Source organism: Pteronotus mesoamericanus, unplaced genomic scaffold (genome assembly GCF_021234165.1).
Source record: "Pteronotus mesoamericanus isolate MK-2021 breed Mesoamerican mustached bat unplaced genomic scaffold, CSHL_Meso_final contig_90, whole genome shotgun sequence".
Classification (NCBI taxonomy): domain Eukaryota; kingdom Metazoa; phylum Chordata; class Mammalia; order Chiroptera; family Mormoopidae; genus Pteronotus; species Pteronotus mesoamericanus.
The window spans coordinates 40,681,124-40,704,171 of NW_026555277.1; the positions used below are offsets into that span (position 1 = coordinate 40,681,124).

A 23,048-nucleotide genomic window follows, 5' to 3' on the forward strand; every position below is an offset into this window, starting at 1 on the left:
TCCATTAAAAACTCACCTCAAGAAAGCCACTACATGCAGGTAAAAAATAAACTAAAGAACATTTATTCATTTAAAAAAATTGCATCTTCCTTCCACATAATACCGCAGACTCCTGTAATGCATTCATATGCTTGTTTCTGATCCTCTCCCAACCAAGAATAGCCCCTAAATGCAGTGACTGTTCCAGAATAACCATGATGAAGGTTCCCAAGTGACTCATATTCCAGGCACAGCACTTTCCTGGTATGGAGTTCAATATAGGCCACGCTGGCTCAACCCTTGATGCAAAGTATGGAAAACAGGGCCACTTGTCTAAACTTGACAACAGCAGGGGAAAATCATGAGAACACTTCTCTCTGAATATGCATTGCTGCTTCAACTTTTTGTTACCCGCCGCTCACAATCCCCCCCCCCCCCCCCCAGTGACTTGTAGACAAACTCACTTCAGAACGGACCTAGTCACCCCGCCTCTCCTGGTACCATTGAAGTGAACCATCTGCATATCACAAACCTTTCAACTCAAACCCTTGATTGGCTTTTTTAGTGCCTTGAAGGCATACATTTCAAGCACTTCAGGAAAATAGAAGAGTCAGGTGTCAGTGAGCAATAAATCTGGGCCCATCCCTGGAGGTGCTAAAACAGCAGGAAGAGCTGACAGCAGTGACAGATGAGGCTCTGGGGTGGGGTGGCATGTTCCACCAGGGACTGACAGTGTCACCACTGTTTCTACAGAGGTTTGGTCTGGTCTCAGCAATAGGTCACTCTTTCTACCCCTCAGGGCTTGCAAGGCTCTCCTGTAAGCGACAACAAGAGTCGCCAGTGTGGAAAAAAACACAACTGGAGCCCATGACGTGTAACAGAGGTGCTGATAGTGGGGAGCAGTTTTGGGGTGCCTGGTATTCTTTCTGCCTTTGCCTTGCAGAATGCTTTCTTCTTATGGGAGCGCAGTCCAGGTGGTTTAAGTATGGCTCACCCAGCGCATTCATTCATCACAGGTGCGGACTCAGGACCAAGGTGAACCAAAGCCTCTCCCTGGTCACAGTGACCGATACAGCGATGGGCATTTGACTCACAGTGGAGCAGAACCACTCCTGAGAATTTTCTGCCACACTTTTCCAGAAAGACAATCTCCTTCTTTTAGATTCCTAAGCTAGAAAGATGGATCAGGGCTGCCACGGCCATTTCATGTGCAGAGAGCTCAAAAAGCAAGAGCGGACGGTCCTGGTGGCTCTCCTGGAACACCTGAACCCCGCTGTGTTTGATGCTGAAGCTAGTGTAGAGTTAAGTCTCTGTCATTGGCAGTCCGAGGCCACACCTGCGGAATGTCACTTGCCAACAAGGTAAGGCTATGTGTGAGGTTCAAGCAGCACCTTACTGCTGGTCACCAGCCGCCTAGATGGGGGTTCCTGCTGATCAGGAATGTTGGGGTACTCTTGGAAAACCTCCCAATTTGGGAATAAAACTTGTATCGAACACACCCAAAATTGCACTGTTAAAACTACAGTTAAGATCAGCGCCTTCTAGGGATGTAAGAAACAGGGCAACCTGAAGGTTGCACCTAGTACAGTATTTATTGGTCAACTCTTTAGGTGGTTCATAAAATACAGGAAATGGAGGTTTTGCTGTCAGTCGGGATTAAACAGCCTTCCGAAGGCTAAGAGTTAGGGCATTAAAGGATAGAACCTTTTTTGTGTATCAGTACACTCCTATCCCCTACTCCACAGGGGAATGATGATGCAGTTTCCGAGACTTATTTTGCCATGAAATCCATTCCTCCCCCTACAGAATCCTCTGCGGGCCTGGAGTTCCATGAAACACACTTTGGCCTGGGGCTTAACATCTTTGGGCGATGAGGCTATGGAAGCGCCGGCAGCATCATGCGTGGGCAAATGCTTCCGCAGGTTCATTGGGGACTCAGAGTGACGCCTCTCTCGCCTGCAGCAGATCGTGGTTTCCCCGTCTGTGGAATGGGACCCCGTCCAGGGCTTGCTGGCAGGAGCGGCCCACTGGCGTGGTGGAGCCTCACTTCTGCAAGGTTATTAAGATTCCACCATCTCAGAGTCATCAGGCGAATGGGACCGTTTGTTATAATTTCAGCAATAATTGTTTGTTTTTGATGGTGATGGAGGAAGCTGAAGAAGGTTTAACTTGATTAGGTAAGAATCACTGCAGACAAGGGGGTGAAAAAAACAACCTCCCACATCCATATGCACAAACGCAATTATGGCCATAGTGGGCTGAGCCAAGTCAGAGTAAACGCCGTTCCCAAAAGCTCCGACCTCTGCAGTCTGCCAATTACCTTTGACAGTCACAGAGATGGTAGTGTTCTCTCCCACCAGGTAGCCACAGGGCAGAAGCTCGGGGGTCTCGGAAGTGTTGCTGCGCTTGACTTCCCCGATGCTGTAGCCGAGAACACTGTCTGAATTGAGCCCCAGCTGACTCACGGGGTCGACATGAATGATGTATTCCTGCAAAAAATAAAATGAAGACGCCATCAAAGATGTGGCTAAAAAATCTGCCCATGACTCATGTTTTCATTGGGTGATTTACAATCATCTCTTCTTTCTCAGCTGCAGCCTGAGCCGATATCGAGCTGTGGAACGAGGGGGAGAAGAGCTGACTTTCTATAGGGAAGGTGCCTCACCGTCACAGCCCTCGTAACGTACAGATTTATTTGGTTAGTGGTGTGTGTGTGGTGGTGTGCAGAGGAACCCTAACAAGATTGTGAACGTTTAGTCTGAGTCAACCAAGCAGGGAAAAGTTAGGCTGTTTTCCCCCTGAGTTCAGCTGAAGTCTTGAAGACATCAGGACCTGGGAATGGTGCTGGAAAATTCATGAGAAAGTAGTTTAGGTAAGAAATCTCTCCAGCAGCCCCTCTTTTGGCTCAGGGCAAGGACCATACAGAAGACAAAAGGAGCAAAACCCAAGGCTGCTATAGAAAAGCAGCTCCTGGAGCTTTACACAGGGATACACCTTCTGAATTTGGAAAGAGTTCCCTCTTTAGATCAGTGAACTTGGGCCATGAGGTGGCCAGACAAAGGTCAAGGTGGCACCCCAATAACAGACCTCTACCTTTAATAGTCACATTTCCTCACATGTGATCGCCCACAGGTTCTTCTCAGCCCAAACTGTTGTCTTTCTAATCCAAGGATGTCCAACTGCCCAATGGCAGAGCTAAGGTTTTAGCCCGAGCAGCAGGATTGGTCTGCCCTTCGCCATGACTGTCACCTGCCTATTTGCACGTCTACAGACTGGCCTGTGAAGATGATGAGTGATCTCTGGTCGAAGAATAGAATGTTCTGTGTGAAGCCACCTGAATCTAGATGCTAGAAGAGGCTGGAGTGTGCTAATTAAGTGAGAAGTCAGACCAATTGAACGAGGCCGACATAGTTTGGCTTTAGATTCCTGATTTTGGGCAGGTGACCCAATCTGAGCCTTACCTTCTTCACCTTTAAGTGGGAAAATAATAGAACCTTCCTCACAGGCCTGAAAATAAATGGGGGTAATATAAAGCACAGAAAACATGGGCAATTAGTACTGCGCAGGGGATATGGTTAATGAACGCTTACAGTTGTTGACTTACTTCACGACAAAAGAAAGAAGTGTACCAAAAGCTTCTCTTAAGCCACTTTGTATTTCAAGGCTCACTTCAATACTCATTAGTTATTTCTCCTGGGGCCAACACCACTCCAATGATGTGATTAGAATAAACACAAAAATAACTATGTTAACATCCTTGACATTGGCCATTGACCAGATGTTAGCATCACCTGTAGCACAAATCACGGAGTGATGTGTTGGCAAGGCTGTGGGCAAGTCGATCAAGTCCCCCGAATTAAAGAATGGAAATCTGGTGTCTTAGTCCTAGCCTAAGAGCACAACACACACTCCATAGCAGATGCAACTGGACACTTTCCAAGGTGAAGGTAGAATTGGGACGTTCACAGTTCACTGTTGGAGGTTCAAATAATTGCTCGACACTGGAGAAATGACTCATTGGCTCACCAATGGCAGCAAAGGGCAGTTGGGAGCAGTTTAGCCAATCAGCAGTCTGTACTTAACCATCTTTCTTCTGATCATTTGAGTGCCAGGGGACAAGTCCCAGCAACATAAGGATATGGGAGAGAGGACAGGCCTGAGAAATGGCCAGGTCCAGGACACAAACCACCCTTCCCTCCCTAAGCCCAGGCCCCCGCTTCGGGTAGACAGCCACCACCGTCTCCGTGAAACACTTACTTTGAACAGCCGTCTAACCACCCCATCGAGCACATCCCACTTCGTCTTGCCACTAACTCCAATGCAGCCAATAAGAAAGAGGTGTGGTCTGGAATCCTAAAGGTAAAGAAATGTATGCAGGTAAAAAACAGGTGAATCTTTTCTGACACAGCTTAGCGAGGACTCAGATTGTCCCAGAACTTCACCAATGGTTTGAGAGGGGAATAAACGTACTATTTCTTTTAACATCAAATATAACTTACAGCGAATGCAGCAGTCTTAAAAACTTTCACTGCTCTATTGCTAAAACAGCAATCTGTGGGACAGGAAGTGAGAATCCCCTTTCTGGAATCTAGAATCTTCCATTAAATGCATACCTCGTACAGTGCACAGATCATATCCCTTACCTGGAATGCTCTCCCCTCTCCTGTCTGCCATTTAGTCTTTTCCAAACTGCTTGCAAACTCACCTCTTCCAGGAAGCCTTCAATGATTAACTCACCAGGCTCAGGGCTCACACTGCTAGATGGTTCTGTACACAACTTATATAATGACATATTCTGTATTGGCTATTTTTAGGTACTTCTGTCTTATTTGTAAATTGTCTTCTTGTTAGATCTTAAACTCCTTCAGGATAGAAGATGTTTCTATTTTTTCTTTTTTTTTAAAGTAACATTTATTATCTTTTTTTAACTTAAAGTTAAAACACGCTCACTTGAGAAAACTCATAAAACTGGGAATTTAACAGAAAAATCTTTTTCTTCTCTGCTCGCAGGGCTCTGCACAGTGGGGCCACCTAATTAAATTGATTAAGAAGAAGCTAACAGAACATTCCATCCTGTTGAGTTTTAAAGTATCGGACATGCTCATAAGGACACAGAATTAGGTGAGTGGCGGCAAGGCAGCAGGGTGTATCTGGCAGTCAAGCGAAATCAACAGAGAAAACGAGCACCTGTCTGCAGTGAGATGACTGGGCCCTGCCGCTTGCTTTGTAACCTTAAGTAAGTGATGCTTGGGGCGCAGTTTTCCCAATTGTAAAATGGAGACAGTAATTTGGTCAAACCACCTCATCTGGCTTCTGCAATGATTCAGAACCATACCATTTTTTAAAGTGACTCAAACTTCTGTAAAATGTAAAAATCTATCTGTTCATGCTGATATTCACTAGAATGAAACACATTCACAGATATCACCTGCATTTATTCTAAGAATGAATTTTCCCCCGACAGTCCATCACTCTACTAGCGGCTTTGCAGGTGGAGCTCTTCATTGGATCTTTCTGGGCTGCACTAATGCTAAAGCCCCTGGCAGCTCTAAAATTCTGGGCCTGGCCGCTTCCAGCTGCAAAGTGGAAACCCTGGCAAAGATAGGTATGGCTGCGGACACTTTGTTCTGGTGGGTACTACGGGTTCCCTAGCTCTCAGAGACTACAGTAGCCATGTTGGCTAGAATGCTAAGAACTAACAAACAAAAAACTGAAGGAGACCTGACAGTGACTCACGAAGCCTTGTCCCACTTGTTGGTGAGATGAGATGGTCATTCACAGCATCGGTTGGATTTAATCAATGCCTAAAAATCCACTTTGATGTTCCACCCCCCTTCTACCTCAAAATAGTCCCTTTTGGGGCTATGGCCTCCTGAGACTCTGGAAGAGAACAGAAACCACTCAGAAAACTCAGATTCCCCTCCCCAGCCTTGGTGAGCCAGGATGTCCCACCGGCTTCACTTTTAGCCAAGTGTGTGCGCCCTGGACTTGGCCGCCTTTGTCTCTTAGTATCTAGTCTGACAACTGGATATAAAACTGGTGCCCTTGGTCAGCTTATTTCTGTGCCTTCTGTACTAAATGTGCTGAGCTGCTGTTGACATGCTTTGGGCACACATTAAATTCAGAAAAGCCATGGCTGAGTGATGCTGGTGTTTAGTTGGTTGTGCGGAAGTGAATGTAGGACCGTTTTTACCACTCTTTATCAGACTTTCCAAACACAAAAGAGAGGGAAGGGCTAGTCGCTCACTTTAATTGTGTCAAAATGCTGCTGGGGATTCTTGTTAGTTAAGAAAAGCGTTAGTAGTATTTCGAAATCTCTTAGGCGCTGAGGTTACAGACACAGGGTTTGATGATAAAATCACTATGCTAGGTAGTTCTACCTGGGGAAGGGACAAGCAGAGCAGGGAAAGGGATCCAACTAACCTCCTTCCACTTCATTTCCTCCTGAAAGCTGACAACTATCTTAACATGCCTGCCTCCTTCCTTCCGAGCCGAGCATTCACCAGTGTCATCCAGCAACATGTCTGCGAATGGAAAACATCAACAGCCTTAGGCACATGGGAAAGCAAAGCCGGCTTCCTGACACCCCCGCTGCTTGTTGGCGCAGCAGCGGGACAAACCAGGTGTCGGGGTGCGGGGAAAGGGGGGTGGCAGGGGAGGGGAGAGGGCAGAATGGAGAACGCAACCACATAAACCAACAGTGGACCAACCAAGGAACCAGCAGGCTGACGATGTACCTTGCCAAATGGAAGTGCGAGGGAGAGGCTCAACCAAAATAGCAACAGCAGCATCATGGATAAGAAATCAAAGCGTCAGCCTCAATACGCTTACAAAGGAAATCTAGACCATGTTTGCTAATTACTGCGCCAGCCTGGAATCCAGCCCAAAGGCAGGAGGATCACAGAACAAGCCGTTGCCCCAAGTGGGACCTGCTGCTGTGGGGTTTGGATGCAGCATTCAGCTTGCAGGTCAGCCTCTTAAAATGGATCAAACAGAACTCAGCATGGTGGGCGAGGGGATCCGAGCTCATGGCTTGGAGAACTTGTGGTGCTGGAGCAAAGCATGACAGCAGTCTAACGGCTGGGCTCATGTTGGTAGCAGACGCACACCCAGACACACTCACGCGCCCCAAGTGCACACACGCCTGTTGCCCCCCCCATTTGCTGATCTGCTTATCTTGGGGCTCTGGCTTAGAGACCAAGTGCCAGCTGCAGGCGCTCTCCCGCCCCTAGTCCTGTGACACCACTCACCCAGGCTGGTTGACTCAGTGAGGTTCAGGCTGTGCTGGGAGAGGCCCATGGACTGCCGCGGGGAGGCAGAGAGGGACACCTGGGAGGGCGCCCGGCTGCAGCCGCTGCCTTGAGACTCTGACTTTAGCCGGTCGTTCTCAGCTTTCAGCTTCTCTATTTCACTCTGCGAAGGGTGAGAGAGAAGCTCATTGACTGGGTGGATATAATGCAAGCAAGCCTTTTCTGGAGGAGGGATTTGGAAGTCCCCTTAAGGGATGAAGTGGGTAGCTCAGCTGAGGTGGAGGAAATCACACCATCAGGGATGCGACAGTGTTTGTTGTGGTCACGAGGCCTGTCCATCAGGGGAGGGGCCATCCTTCCAGAGAGCTGGCCTTTGAAATGGCCTCAGAAATGTTTCCCAAAGTCTGAGTGGTAAGTGAAAAGGAGTCTTATCTAAGTGGCTTGAGCAACTCCAAGTCTGGCTGGTTTCTTTACTGCAGGACAGAGACTTTAATGAGCTGCTATGCACTGTGAATCTGAGAGGGGCATGTAGTGAGCAGCATTTCCCAAATATGTCCTATCAAGGAGCTGTCCTTTCAGAGTCTCCCATTGAAGGAGTGTTCCACAGAGCTTCCTTTGGGAAATGCTGCTCTTCAGTGAGGTCACATTTAGAAGAACCCACAAAGGCCTTTCATTCTATGAGAATTTATAAAGAACCTACTATGTGCTAAGCATCGGTGCTATAGCCAGAGAAAGGAATGCATACAATAGCTCAGCAGACCCAAATGCCTTCCATCTAGGGCAGGAGGTGAGAGGAGCTATAAGGGCAGATCTACAGGAATGCAGGTGAGGGCACTAAGTCTTTCCGCTGTGGGACTTGGGAAGGCTTTGCAGAGGAAGAGGCACCAGGCTGAGCCTAAGGGAATTGTCCAGGTGGATGTGCAGAAAGACATCCCGGTGGAGGAACGCTACAAAACAAACTCCTGGGCACGTAAAGGGTGCAGTCAGTGGCTCCCGCTGGCTGGCGAGGGGAGTCTGGAAGTGGAATGGGTGGGGTGGTGGGTGGGGATTAAGAGTGAAAAGGACCCTGTACGAAGGCCTTAAAGGCCAAGTGAAGGAGACTGTGACACCGGCAAGGAGGCAACAGCAGAGCCACTGAAAGTCTTGCACAAAGGAGAGAGAGGGTTACTCTCATACTTTTAAAAGACTGGTCTTTGAGCAATATGTGGGAGGGCCTGTACAGAGAAAAAGGCTGGGAGAGCAGAGGGCTGCCGTCAGGTTCTGAAAGAGCCTTGCGGTGTGGCGGGGAGCAGCCACCCGTCTGCCGGCTGGAAACAGCCAGCCGCGGGCTTGGCCCACGCTCCGGCGCTCTCACCTGCATCCGGTTCATGGCCTCCCGGAGTTGGTCGAGCTGGTGTGCGGAGCTGAGGGCTTCTAGGCGGATGTCTGTCAGCTTCATCTCCTTGTCTCTCAGCTCATTTCGGAGCTGCATGACCGTGTCGGCCTCACTATCCATGCACTCTGAAATTCTAGGGAAAGGAATGTAACGGACAAAGGCAGCTCTGAGATCACGTCCTTTCAGGCCTCACTGACCGCTGGCCCATGTCCATCATCAGGTTTGTTCAGCAGTAACCCTGTAGAACCAGCTGCCCCAGGCTTCCTGGAGGTGATACTATCAAAAGCACCTGAAATTCACAGATTTTATGGCTTTCTACGCTCTGCCTTTGCAGAGATCTGGCGATCAGAATGGTTTTGTTGTGTGCCTTTTAGCAAAACTCCTATAATCTAAGGATAAACAGAGCCAGAAAAGGGAGTAGTAACCTTGGGAGTTTGACACCCCCACACCCCACCGCCAGTATGTACACAGCTGGGCCCTGATAATGATACCACATGGCCCCTGGGATCTAAAACCACTCAGAGAAACGAGGTCAACTGTCTGTTTTAAAGATTAAATACTTCAGGGTCAGGCAACTGAGGGGGTGATTTTTATGTGCCATAAAAAAAATTAAATAAATAAAAACAAAATCTAAAGATATGGGGGAAGGAATTAGTTCTGTTAGTCACCAAGACCCACTCCCTTAACTGTTAGAGAGTGACATTCTTTCATTCCCCTAACCGCAACACTGCTTAAAAGCTCATGGCAAGGAAAAGTCTCAGGTAGTTAGAGAGCAGAGAGGATGATGTGGCGTAGAAGCCAAAGTTGTTTTTTTAAAAATGGATTTTTTTTTTCAGAGAGAGAGAGAGAGGAGAGAGCAAGAGAGATATTTATTTGTTGTTCCAATTATTTATGCATTCACTGGCTGCTTCTTGTATGTGCCCAGACTGGGGATCAAACCTGCAACCTTGGCATAGAGGTACTATACTCTAACTAACTGAGCTACCTGGCCAGGGCAAAAAGCCAAATTTTTATCTGAAAAGTATACAGTAGTGTGGCTGGTTGTCTTTCTTTCCCAGTTGTACTCCCAGAGCAAGGGGACTGTGGGAGCCTACAAGGGGACTGAGTCCGTCTTTCTTAAGAGGTGGTCCTTCTAGGCTGAGCTCCTTATTTGATTTAGTTATGCTTGCTCTTCAGATACCTGGCAAGTCATCCCAAAGTGGAAGATCATAAAGGTCATGATGAACGGTAATGTTAGAATAGAGGGTTCTACTAAAAACAAGTTCTGTTGATTTCTAAGATCATATGATCTGGAGTGAGGGGTGATCCAGAATAGAAAGTTTTGACTTTCTTGGACGAAAGAAAAAAAACAAAACAAAAAAGAAACAAACCAAACAAAACAACCCCAAGTTCATGAAGTTACAGAGCTGAAGCCGATTATCTCCGAAAGGCATGGTGAACATGTGGTCTCTGCAGAAATAATCACGCAAGCCTGTTCCGTAAAACCCAAGCACTGGATTTGGGGCCAAGTAAAAAAACCCAAGCACTGGATTTGGGGCCAAGCAAAACCTGACCTGCACAACTGGCTGAGGGTGTGGAAATGTCAGTTGCCAAACAAAAACCATTTATAATCGTTAAAAGAGATGTAACTGTATTTTGGGGGCAGAGTGGCTAGAAGAAAAATCAATGCCTGAACAGCCAAATCTTTTTGTTGCTATTTTCTTGACCTGCACCTGAACTCTTGATTTGAGAGATGCAAAGAGAGCAAAACCTCCTCCTACTTTTAAGAGTTTTCAGCAGCCAGGGAAACTTCTCTGCTTCAAAATCTTCTGAAACCTCTGAAAGACTCCTGAAAATGTTGTAATTATTTCCATTTCACACCTATGAGAAACTCAGGCTAACAGATTTGGGACTAAAAGGGCTAGAGAGACAGCAATAGCTTTAAAATTCAGATCACCCCTTTGCCCCTCAGCTCGGTGCTTTGAATAACCAGGGTTTGTAAGATTTAACTATACTCATGTTTTTTTTTTTTTGGTTTGGGAGTTTTGCAGGAGGACTTACAAAAACTGGTTCTTGAGCAGACTATAGTTTCCTGATTTAAATGGAGTATCAAATCTGAACTATCTTCCAGTGTGACACCCTGGTATTAGCCTAAACCATGCCCTGCCCAGACCTCAAAGGCTCCAATTCACTGCAGAGAACGGTTGGCTTAGATTCACACTGTGTTGGTTGGTCTGTCTATATGCCACAGCAAGGCACTTTGCTCCAGTACCTTTTCCCTAGAAAGCTTTCGCAGCAAGAGACACATAAATTCCTCAGATCCCTCCCCCTCTTTGTGCAATATAGTGCCTGGGTAACTTTGCAACACTTGGCCAATGGTTCTACAAAGGGACACAAACCAAAATGAAGCAAGTCTGTGTTGGAAGTAACTGCATGAAGCCCTCCTGTGCTCCCCCAACATGAGCCAGTTCTCAGAAACACACAACTGCCACATGGGAGGCGCGTCCTATAACACAGAGAAGACGTTGGAAACAAGGTCTTCTGCAGCAGCTCTGAGTTAGTCCCAAACTCTACTGCCCTTCCCCCTTGGTTCCTTTCCACCAGTGACTTCTGTGATGTCACTGATAACAGGTCACGCCCTGTACTCAGTAGGCACTTAGGAGATGTTTGTCCATTTTACTGACTACTTACTGAAGGAACGAGATTTGTGTCTTTTCCACGCAGCCCCTAACACGTTATTCCAGCACATTCCCACCGCCTTGTCCAGAAGGCAGTGCTGGTAGCATACCTAATTTTAAATGCCTGGCGTGTGGGAAACACTGCCTTCCCACAGCACCATTCCTTTCGCCCACGGGATAGGGCCTTTTCTAAGTCCAGACTCCTCTGCCTTTGGTTTCCTTTTTGAACTCCCTCTCACATCTAGATCTGCACATTCTTACAAACCCTTTGAGTTTGGGAAGAAACATTTGCTCTCTACCCACCCTTTGGAAAAGTAAACCAAACACAAACATCTCCAGTGTGCAGGGACGCTGTGGAATGTCCAAAAGGCGCTGGAGAGCCAAGAGTCTGCCCCGCCCAGTCCCTGTGGGGAAAGTGGTTTGGAGGGAGAGGTCTCGAGAGGGCCTGCGGAGTCCCACGTGGCTGAGCGCACCATCGCCACTCTCTCTTCAGCTCACTTGGCCGCCCGGCAGCATTGGGCCCAGTAGTATTACTGCCTCCAAACAGTGTCTTCTCTCTGCTTCTGGGTTTTCTCCCACTTTGCTGATTGCTCTTCCTCTTCCTCAAATACCAGAGTGTCCCAGAGCTCAGTCCTTGCCCCTCTGGCTCTTCCCCGTCTTCATTCAACCCCTTGGAGAATCCCTCTAACTTCCCAGCCCATGCCTCCCACATCTGTACCTCCGCACACTCTAGGCTGGTTGGCATCTCCGTGTGAAGGTCTCCTGGGCATCTCCGGCATCACCATGTGCTTTCAACTTTTCTTCCAGAATTTATCCTAAATCCATTCACGACTCACTGCAACAGTCACTCATTCATTCCACCTAATATCTGAATGTCCACAAAACTAACAGAGTGGCTACCTCCACGGAGCTTAGACTATAGATTTTTGGGTGGTGGTGGAGGATGGTGGGGGACAAAGAAAAAAATAATGAAGAAAAATGTACGTAACAGGTTGGTGATATTTGTAAATGGTAATAAATGAAATGGGAAGGAGTAGAGGGTATGATAGGGTGTGCTGGGAGGTGGTAGGGGTGTTGTTTTTTTGCACAATGCATAGGCAAGGCCTTACTAATAAGGTAACATTGAGCAGGGCCATGTGCAGGAAATGAATATCTTAGGGAAAAGTGTACCAGCAGAGGGCACAGGAAAGGCAAAGGCTAGAGGCAGGGAGTGTGACTGGAGAGTTCAAAGAAGAGGAAGTGGGCCGGAGCAGGGTGGACGAGGGGGATGGCTCGTCTCATCCTTCACACGCGTACACAGGGCTCCAGGCGGGGCACTGAGTCCGCTCCTCAGTGCTCCTCTCCCTGCCCCTGCCCAGCTTTTCCCCTTGCATGTAACGCAAGTGCACAGTTCTGCGGCCACCCTCTTACCAGGTGCTGCCCAAGGGAAGAGGAGCTACTAATCTAACTAAGTAAAATGAAGGCCTCAGCAGACCATGCTTCACTGGTGGGTAGGGTTGCTAAAAAGTCAGGCCTGTGCTGTTTCCTCTTCCACCTCCTGTCTTCCATGTGGTCTGTGCAGTTGGTGTGCTGCAAAGACCTGGCTGATCCTCTCGCCCACACTCCCTGCACCCATTGGGTAAGCTGGCCTGGGGACCCTTGTATAGCTGCCATCTTCAACAGGCTGGCTGGCTGGGTAAAGGGACTCAGGAATGTCTCTACAGACCTGGCCTCCTGAAATGAAGGAGGACGGAACAGGAGGAAGGATGCCCTTCACCCACGGTACCTGACTTGGCCCTCCCCAGACTTGAGTGAGGTAGATGTAATGAATCCCATTTTCACCAATGAGGATACCAAGGTATCTATAGCCACCACACTCCCTTGTCTCGCTCTAGCTCAGTGGCCATGTAAACCCCAGGCACAGTGGCCCTCTTCTCCCAGGCGCTGTCCCCCAGACAACCCGAGCTTCAGTTCTTCTTCCACTCTTGGCCTGGTCTCTAATGGGAGTCAATCTCTCTCATTGCTGCAAGGAGCCAACTGTGCCACCTTCTGAATCGACACCTGGGTTCCCACCTGAGTCCGTACCAAGCCATTCCTGACATGTTCTTGCCCTTAGAATCTGGGCCTTATGTAGTTGGATGGTGCATAGGATGTTTTCAGATGGAGAATGACCAGTGGGTTCTCAGTGGAAATTGAGGGTGGCTGGCTGGGCAAGAACTGATGGCTCGTTCTCTCTATGCAACCAGTCACCAAGGGGAACAGTGCTTAAACCTATGCTGAGTGAGTGAACACATGTCTCACTTCACAGAACCAGCTGTGTTCTCAAAGAGCTCTGAACAAATGGACTCATTTTAAATTTTCTAAGGGAGTTCAGGGTGATAAGTCATTTTGCAAAATACAGACCCTTTGGTAAAGAGAATTGTCACCAAATCTCTCCATCTTTTTAAAACTTCCAATTTTTGAGTGTTGACCTCAGAGAGTCAACACAGAAGAAAAGGGTAATCACTCTAAGCCTTGTCACCCAAATGGGCCAGAACTTCAGCAAAAATAGCCAATGCTTACAACATCACCTTCCCATCACAGAGAGATGATTGAAATAACTCTTTCATACCCAATTCTCTTGTTCATTCCTTAGGATAGGATAAGTAGATAATTATTAGCCCAATTTGACAAAGAAATGGAAACAAAGAGAGGTTAAGCAACTTGCCTGAGGCCACCTACTAATTAATTATCCCAGTGACAGGCCACCAGAACAAAAACCTAAGGGTCAATTCTCTTTCAGCCTCTCCAATCCTGAAACACTGCAGGGACCTGCACGGTCCTATGAAGGCAGGACACCAAGTATCCCAACGAGCAGATATAACAGGACTCCCAGCTACTCCTATCTGAGAGAGTTCCTAAGGGTCAAACAGGCCATCTGACCCCGACGGACAGACTTACAGAGAGTTGGAATGAGAGTTCCTCAGCAGCGGAGTGGAACCCGTGGAACCATTGTGTGGTAACTTTGGCGAGGAAGGCAAAGAAGAATCCGTCATCTCCTCAATGTCTGAATGAGAGGATGCTGACTTGGGGGACTTCTTCTTCCCGAAAGCTTGCTTGAAGGAGCTGCGTAACTGAACAGACAAGACCATCAGCCTGGCAGGGGCTGTGACCTACACGTAGGCCTTGGCAAAACAGGGACATGCAGGCAAAAGAGCAATTAATTCTCCCATGTTTTCCTCCCACCAATGAAAAGGGTTCCCAACAGCTCTCTCCAATCAGTGCATTAGGGGAAGAAGAGTTATCTGGTGTGGGCAGCTCAAAGGACTGGACCTGTGGGTGACATTCCATGCCTACTCTTGGTTCAAGACTAGATGCCAACAGCAAGACAGAGCCTGACTCAGCAGGTGGATGTCAGGAGGATGAGGTTACACAGCAACAAAGCAGGATGCCCAGACACAGTGACGGATGCGGATGAGGTTAGTCATATCAATGGATGGGTTAGCTTGGTATCTGATATTAACAGTCTTGCTTACCTCATTGACCTGCCAGGGAAAACGCAAGCAAAAATGGGGAAGGGGAAGGAAAAAAGACAATTTTTAACAGAGAAAGCCAGTGACAGGGAAAGCTTTGGATTTTTCAGACACAACATGGCTAATTATAAACATCACACACAGAGGAGGTTTCCAGTAAGATCACAAATATTTCGAAGCACAGGGGGCATCTTCCTCCATGATGCAAGGGAAAGGATAGCGAGCCTGGAAGTCCCAACAATCTGACTTCTTCCAGCTTCTCTGTGTGGTTGGAATAACTGCCCCCACCTGCCTGTGCTTCTCACCCTTTTGTCTCTCATCAGTCACCTCTCTATGCCTTAATTTTTTTTGGGGGGGGGGGTTTGCCTTGTCGTCTCAGCAAGGAAGGGCAGCTGCATTATCGCACTGGTCCCAACACTCTGGAGAGCTCTCTGACACAGGTACTGAGGAGCTCCCACTGTCCTTGCATACACATGAGATAACACAATAGGCAGGGAATCAGACATCTTGCTGTGTTACTAAAAAAAAGAGGTATTTTAAAGGAAATTTATTAACCATATTGGGAGTAAGAAACTGGTTTATCACAATTTCCCCAAACCATGAGATGGACGTAAAAATTCTAATGAGAACATAAAAAATTAAAGTGCAATGTCTCCTCTGAAAACCATGGTAAGCATGTAATTTTCTAGGCCAAAAAATAAAGTTACATCATGAAAAAAGGTCTTTTTAAAAGTAACCTCCTTCTCTTAAAGTCCTTCTTTCTTCTGAAAACATAGCCTGGGGCTTTCTTTGCCACTGAGAAATTCAGAAAATGGGCCATTCTGAAGTAATTAATGGGATTTTTCGCCCATCAATGTTTCATCCATAACAAACTCTATGTCCAGTTTGTAGGAAAATCTACATCCTATTTCTCTCTTATTCCTACTTCTGATCATATTTTGAGAGAGCAGTTATAGAAACAGAAAGCTATGGCACATAAGCCATCAACTTACATGCTTCTCTCTACCTCTGGTGAAATACCAGGTGCAAGAAGAGATTATAGAATTTAGAAGTGAGAAAATTATCCATCCTCCCCAACTGCAAAGAGTAACCTTCATGGCAAAATAAATAAGTTTCATTTCTTAAACTGAAGAAAATGGATAGCCATGATTTTTCATAAATGAGAATTCCCTCTCACCACTTTGATAATTGAATCAGACCATAGTTATCAACAGCATATTAGAAACAGCAACGTGAGTTAATTCTATTTGTTTAAATCATAGCAAATCAGTTGATTAAAAGCCATTAGTAACTTAAAGAAAAAAATTCCATCAGAATGATGAGAGGGTCACACTAAACGGGGCTGATAGCTTGCCTCTGGGACAAGTCGTCAATAATCAAAATTACTGAATCCTCAACTCCCCTATCACCAGACCTCGCCACCCATCCAAGATAACACGAAATGAGTGAGAAGTGTATGGAATGAATGAGGACATTAAAGCTACCATGAAAACATGATGCTGTCAACATGGACAAATGGGCTCTCTGAGTACTGGCCAGCTTCGGTTCAACTTGGACTGAAGACAGGGAGTAGCAAATGTCCATCAGAATCCCGTAGCCTCAACAGCAGAACTAGAGATTGGGAAGGGAGAGGAGTGGAATTTCCCCAGGCGAAAGGGAAAAACTGTTCAAGATATCACTGAACAGGAAGTCAAGGAGTTCATTGGGATCACGGAAATATGGAGAAAGAGTGCATTGGAGGCTGGTTCTATTGAACTTGCCATTTTGAGGCATAACCCCCAAATTTAGAACCATTCACTGACTGCTAAGATCACCATTAGGAAAATTTTACTTGCAGGACATGGTCAAAGTTTCTCAAAGAGAAGGGTGGTTTAAGGCTATCTGGTGACTGTGTAAACAGGTAAGAATTATGATTAACAATGGATAATTAATGATAATACCCCAAAATATACTGTGGAACTAAGAAACCACTTAAAGAGTAAATTTCCTCTAGTACCTGGAACTTTCTGGCCAGAATATGAGGAGGAAGAAAAGACATATATATGAAATGAGAGATGAATACCTCACATAAAGTCTCATGAAACAGAAAATCTGTAAGGTGGTGGTGATTTTGCAAGTCCTAGTGTTTGGCTGAGCACAATAGTGTTTTTTAGTAGAAACCTATCCACAAACCAAGGGTCTATGTTCTGAAGTTAAGAGCTTCCTGGGCTTTATCCGGGGGGACACCAGTTCTGAGGTTGACTCTGTTAGTGCCCACAGGAGTCTCTGGATGTCCACTCACCCAATTCTTTCTCTTCTTTTTCTTTGAATCACTTTCTATGTTGCTGCCCACGCTGGAGTGGCTGGTGGCGCTGTTGATGCTGGAGACGCTGTCAGAGGAGTGCTGTCTGCGGATGCGGAGGTCTGCAGACTGGGAGGTACCGTTTCCTGCAGACCCAAGGAAGGACGTCAACAGCTGCTGCCTTAAGCCCATTCTCTTGTCCTAGGGAATAACCCTCACACCTAAGACCACACATCCGAGGGCTACTGGGTTGCTCCCATTAGATATCACCTTCTGTTCCTCACTGCTGCTACTGAGGTCCTTGAGCAGGTAGGTGCTATACCATTTGGTCAATTAAATGAGGCTTCTTTCTCTCCACTTTACATAAGCACAGGGTGGCCTAGAGAGAATTCCCCCAACATCAACTCTCTTAGGCTTTAGATAGATGTTTTAGATGTTTTTAGCGCCCCCGCCCCCCCTTGCTGCACTGGCCTTCTTTCATCCCCTTGGAAATGCCACGCCCATTCATCTCAGGGACCTTTCATACACTATTCCTTCTTCCTGGAATGCTCTTTCCCTCCCCTCCGCCTGGTGAGCTCTCACTAATCCTTCCCATATCAACTCTATCATCAAGGTTTCAGGAGGCTTGATATCTGAAACAATAGTGGTACCAGAAATAACACTGCCTGACATGTTAGTGATTCCAAAACAGAGTTTGCAGACAGCTTTTCTCATGAGCGCAGAGCCACACCTACAGCCGGGTTTTAAAGAGCACCAAGTTCAGAGTCTGACAGACTTGGGTCTAGTCCCACTTCTAACTACTCCATGACCTTAGGATGTGACTCTTGTCTCTGAAACTCAGTGTCCCCACCAGTACAATGTGGAGAGGCCCAGTATTGCACTCATAAGGGTGTTGTGGAAAGAAAATGAGATCATTAATTAGATAATTGAAACACTGAGTACAGCGCTTAGAACAGAATGAGTGGCCCATAAATGTTAGCTATCACTGTGACTTCTATTATTACCGTTAATATCATTATAGCAGGAGGTAACTCATCCTCATGCCCACATTGCCTCTCAAGTGATACAGGGACAAAGCAGTTCACTCACAAATCCTTTCCTGGACAAACATGAGATGAACCCATTTCAGGTTGCCCCCCATCAATATGTAAACATCAAAGCATTAGTGAGGTTAAGGGCTATGAAATACTTTGACACTTGGCCAACAGAAATACATTTTCTTCCATTTTTGAGATATATCAAAGAGAATGAGATGGAACAGCTATCTTCCCAGAGGGCAGAAGTAACTGGATGACGTATTTGCCTTCCAGGACCTGCTAAACTGTCATGGACAACTAGTCTCTGGCAGGGCAGTTGCATCATTCTTTGCCAGGGGAGGGCTCCTTAGAGCAAGGCAGGTTGTTGGTCTGAAGGCCGTTTCTGTTCCTTTACCTTTGCAGTTGAGCTCGGGTGTGTTAATTACTCCGTTAATGGCAGCCTGGGCAGCTGCGTTCTGTTTCTTGAGCAACTCAATGGTTTTTCTTAACTCATTCAACTCTGAATCCTGAGAAGCAGAAAAAAAAATATTGGTTATTCTAAAATTATTCTCTTCAGAGTTCAACTGAAGTGCAAGTTTCAACAGTGGAGGGTATGAAATAAAGGAGTGCTAAAAAAACCTCTGTCTCAAACACGAAGTTGGGCCAACTTTCAACATGCGTACGTGAGCCCATGAAAACAGCAGAAATAGGACTATGACATCTGTCATGGATAAAGTTACCACCTGGCCATCTAGGTCATGTTCTCACTCAACAGACCTCCTCTAAAATCTATACCATTATCTGGAATGAAAGAGAATATTTTCAGATGTGTAGTTAACTCTAAGCAGGGAGGGGGGAAAAAGCATCCTTTCTGCTTTACCTTCTGCTCAGCCGTCATGGTCAAACTCTGAAGCCTGATTGTCATGTTTCCAAGACTCTGTTCAAAGGCTGCCACGAGGTGAGCCTGGAGGGGAAGACACAGCTTGCGTTATATTGCCTTCTAAGGTAAGAGTGCCTGAATGGTGCACAGTCTTAAAGACTAAAATCCTCATAGGACTACGTGAGTTAGCCCGTCTAATTCTTCAGTCTTTTAAGCCCTTGCTGCCCAGCATTCTTTGGGATTGTTACTCTAGCTTTTCATGTCTCAGATGTTCCATGCTCCTTCCTACCTTAGGGTCTTTATACACATTTTTCCCTCAGCCTGGGGTGCTCTACTCCCGAGCTGTCTCCCTGTCTAACTAATTTTTGCATATCCTTCTCAAGAGAGCTCATGTGCCATGACTCCCCCGGATTGGGTTGGTTCTTTCATATTTACCATGAAAAGCACACCGGACTGCTGCTTTGTGCTTTATGGTGTCACAGTCAAAACTACATGTGCTCTTGTGATAGCTGGTTTGCATGTCTCTGCTACACAGCAGGACGACCTTTTGTTCATCGAACACCAAGCTCACAATAGGGGCTTGTATGGAGCATGCTTGTAGAGTGAATGAGCAAAGTGGTTGGCATATTTTGCTTGTTATAATCCTGGTTAATAAAAAGCCACTGGAAGGCCCATCTGCTACCTCCTTAGAGAACCCCTCCCCTGTTCCCCTGGAGAGTTACGGCTTCCCCTGAGCTCCCCTGCACTTTCATAAATCCCCATTAAAACCCAGCATCAGAAGCACCATTATTTCATATCTTACTAAGACATTTTTTTAAATGCTGCCAATTATAATTAAAATATACACCCAATTTTCAAAGATGTTAAAATATGAAAAAAATGTGTCTTAGAATTGAGAAATGTGCTATTTTCCTGTCTGCCCCCTGCCCTGCAGCCCTCTTCAAGGGCAAGAGGCATCTTTGTGTTCTAACACTAAGGCTTCCTCCTTCTTCCACGGAGCTGGAGGTGACAGATTGGTTAGTTGACTGAGGATCCTGATTAATATTGCGAGAACCAAGAATAAAGAATGGATGAGTCATCTAATCCTGCTGGACTCGGGTTCTTCACCCATGAACTGGGAGCAATATTTATTTTCCTCCGAGGGTTATTATGAGTGAATGAAACGATACAGGTGAAACACAGGAATGAACAAACGCTGTGAGGGAAAGGAAGAGGTCTGGGAATGAGAAAGTGGCCAAAGATACTATCAGAACATTGGAGCAGGGAGATCAAGAGACTGTTCTCAGAGAGGGGTGGGTAGCTACACACAAAGACAGCTATAGGAGGAATGAGAAGGACCAGCAGGATACTTGAGAGTCTTAGGAGGAGTTAAGATTTGATCATGTTGGAAAATTCCTAAAGAGAAGATGGGTGATGCGCACAGTGAAGAATAAAAGCTGGAGAACATCTGGGTGGGGGAGGAGTCACTGCCTCCGGCTGTGAGGAGGGTCAGTGGATGCAGACATTTAAGGAGGGGAGATTTGAGGAGTGAGTCAGAGGCCTCTGTCACTATATCTCATCAGACAGGAACAGTTGAGGATAAGATCATCACTAAGATCAACGGTTGAGTCTTTTCCAACAGCCGTAGGGTCTGGCAGGGAGTAGGGCTACTTGTAATAGAAATGTGAAGTGCACTAGCTAGTTTCTTTCTGATGACATGCCCGCTCTCTCTTAAACATTGAGAAAATGCCTTTGCTCTTGAAAATAAAAAGATATACTTTAGTTTGCCCTGGAAACCGTGGCAAAACCACAGCCAATTTAACTCCGTCACACAGTGGATGAAGGAAGTGGGCCAGGACATGGACATGAAAAAGAAGGCCTGCTATCCTTGTGTTTCAAAGGAACGACAAGGTCAAATTTAAAGGACTGAATTTCCATTTATTTCAAATTTTTGTGTGATTGCCACCCATGATTCTATCAGTGCGCATTCATATTTTTCTCTTCAAGTGAAAACAAAAACCTGACCCCACGCTAGTGAGAAAGTGTTTTTGCAAAGCTCAAGAAGAAACCGCATTTGCTCTGAAGAACCAAAGGTTAGCATTTTGCTGATGAACAGAAGGACTGGCTTTGTGTACAAATGCAACTATGAAAACACGGGCTGAGGCCGCTGCGAGCCTGGTTCAGAGCCACACTACAGCCTTCTTTCTCATCCAGCACCATTCTCACATTCCCCGGGAAAACAAACACAAGTGGTATAGAAACACCCAGAGAAGGTGGCTTTGAGTAGTTTGCCCTAGAAAAACAAACACAGCTTGGCCTGTGGGAGAGATGGCAGACAATAAAACACGTTAGCACTGCCGGTGGTGTGTGGTAAGACTAAATATTTACTTTAAAACAATACTGGCTAAAACAAAATAAAAGTAAAACGATACTGGATTCAATGCCTTTTGTGAAGAGCAACACACTTTTAGAAGAACAGTAATATAAGCCATCTCCCTCTGACTCCTCTGGAATAGAGAGCAGGGCTCCAAATGGCCCAACGTAAGGTCCCACGGAACAGGAGGTCATTGGAAGAATGGACTCAAGTTCATGTTAAGTCAATTACTGCTTTTTGATTAGTAAGGAGCAACAATTGACAGCTGTAATTCTTAACTAGGGAAGTAGCTGCAAATCACTTAGGAGGGAGGGTTGCTGTCAAATCTCATATATTTGGATTATATATGCAGGAGATCCTGGCTTATTGGGTCTGAGGTTGGTTCTGGATTCAAATGGTGACCCAGAAAAAGAGTCTGCCCTCAGAAGATACCTCTGCTGTTTTCTGAACAGGACCTAAGCCTCAAAATTCAGATCTCACATCAATTTCTGATGTTCTTTTGACAGCATTACTGATGGATGAGGTAAAGAAAGGATTACAAAACACACAGTGACCTAGTACGTCCGCGTTTTGGGAAGAAAACCTAAGATTTCTAGAAACATGAGAGAGCTCAGAAAAATGAATACTAGTGACAGCAGACACCAATTATTGAGCTGGTAGTCAAGGGCCAGCACTGTGCCAGGCACTTATGTGCAGACCTGAAAGAGACAGGGTTTCCTTGAGCAGACTCGGGCTCAAACCAGGAATTACCTGGGCAAAAACTGCAGGTAAAATATTAATTTGGAGTATTGATTCAGCTTCTTGGTCCAAGGAAGACAACCTTTTGAGGTTGCTTTTCGCTTCACAGCATGCTATGGGGTCAGGCAGGTTGTTTCTGACCGCCTTGCACACCTGTATTTGCGGACTCAGGCTAGGCCGTGCATTCCTGGGTAGCAAGTCTTGACCCAGAAGCACCTTCTTAGCACCTCCCCAAACCTCAGGCTCTGCCTTCTGTGCTTCAGCCCTGCAGCAGGCCTCCTTTACAGGCTGGTCTGATGGGGTAGGAGATCTTTGCCTCTACTCTGACCTCTCCGATTCTATCACCGCATCTGACCCGCTCACAGCTCTGTTTAAAGCCCTCTGAGAGGGCTCCACTGACTTCAGAAGGAAGCCCAACTCCTCACCTAACAGCTGAGAGCCTCTGCGATGTGCCCTGTTTGCTGCCTTTCACTGATGCCTCTGTCCTTCTTCCCTCCACGCTGCCTCTTGTCCAAGTGCACCAAGATCTTTCACCTCGCGCTCTTGCGCCAGTTATTCTTTTTGGCTAGAATGCTGTCCTCCCCATGCCCTTCCCCTTACACAGTATCTGTCAGATGCCACCTCCTCCAGGAAGTCTTTCCTGACCTCCTGCCCCAGCGAGACTGAGACAGGTGCTCTACCTACGTATTCCCACAACGTTTTCCCTTGATCTCTATCATAACAGTTATCATGTTAGAGCAAAACTGTTTTGTCTCTCTGCTGTGCCAGACAAAGAACACTAAGATGACAGTGACTTGCTTGCTTTGCTGTTGAACCCACAGTGCCAGGGGCAGAGTTGGCACTTAAACAATTGCTGAATTGAATGCCGGTTGGCAGTGCCCCCTGAACACGTAATTGTGTATATTATAATTACAGAGCAGTCAGCTATTTACTGTGGAACCTTAGGTTTCCTCCCCCACTGCCTTTTTTTCCCCCTGCTATGAAAATTTTCAGAAAGAGGAAGGGGAGGGAAATGAACATTTCTGAGC

The 23,048-nt window shown here is 46.4% G+C and overlaps 1 protein-coding gene across 2 annotated transcripts in view; it reads right to left on the reverse strand.

Moving 5' to 3' along the window:
• Positions 1 to 23,048, reverse strand: part of NAV2 (neuron navigator 2) — a 357,485-nt gene that overhangs the window by 14,909 nt on the left and 319,528 nt on the right. For both annotated transcript variants that reach the window (XM_054586002.1, XM_054586001.1), the window contains 9 exons: positions 18,930 to 19,013; positions 18,465 to 18,576; positions 17,034 to 17,179; positions 14,181 to 14,353; positions 8,584 to 8,737; positions 7,230 to 7,392; positions 6,403 to 6,503; positions 4,237 to 4,332; positions 2,300 to 2,468 (listed from right to left, as the gene is read on the reverse strand). In XM_054586002.1, coding sequence (XP_054441977.1) covers positions 2,300 to 2,468; positions 4,237 to 4,332; positions 6,403 to 6,503; positions 7,230 to 7,392; positions 8,584 to 8,737; positions 14,181 to 14,353; positions 17,034 to 17,179; positions 18,465 to 18,576; positions 18,930 to 19,013 — 1,198 coding nt within the window. The remainder of the gene's footprint in view (positions 1 to 2,299; positions 2,469 to 4,236; positions 4,333 to 6,402; positions 6,504 to 7,229; positions 7,393 to 8,583; positions 8,738 to 14,180; positions 14,354 to 17,033; positions 17,180 to 18,464; positions 18,577 to 18,929; positions 19,014 to 23,048) is intronic.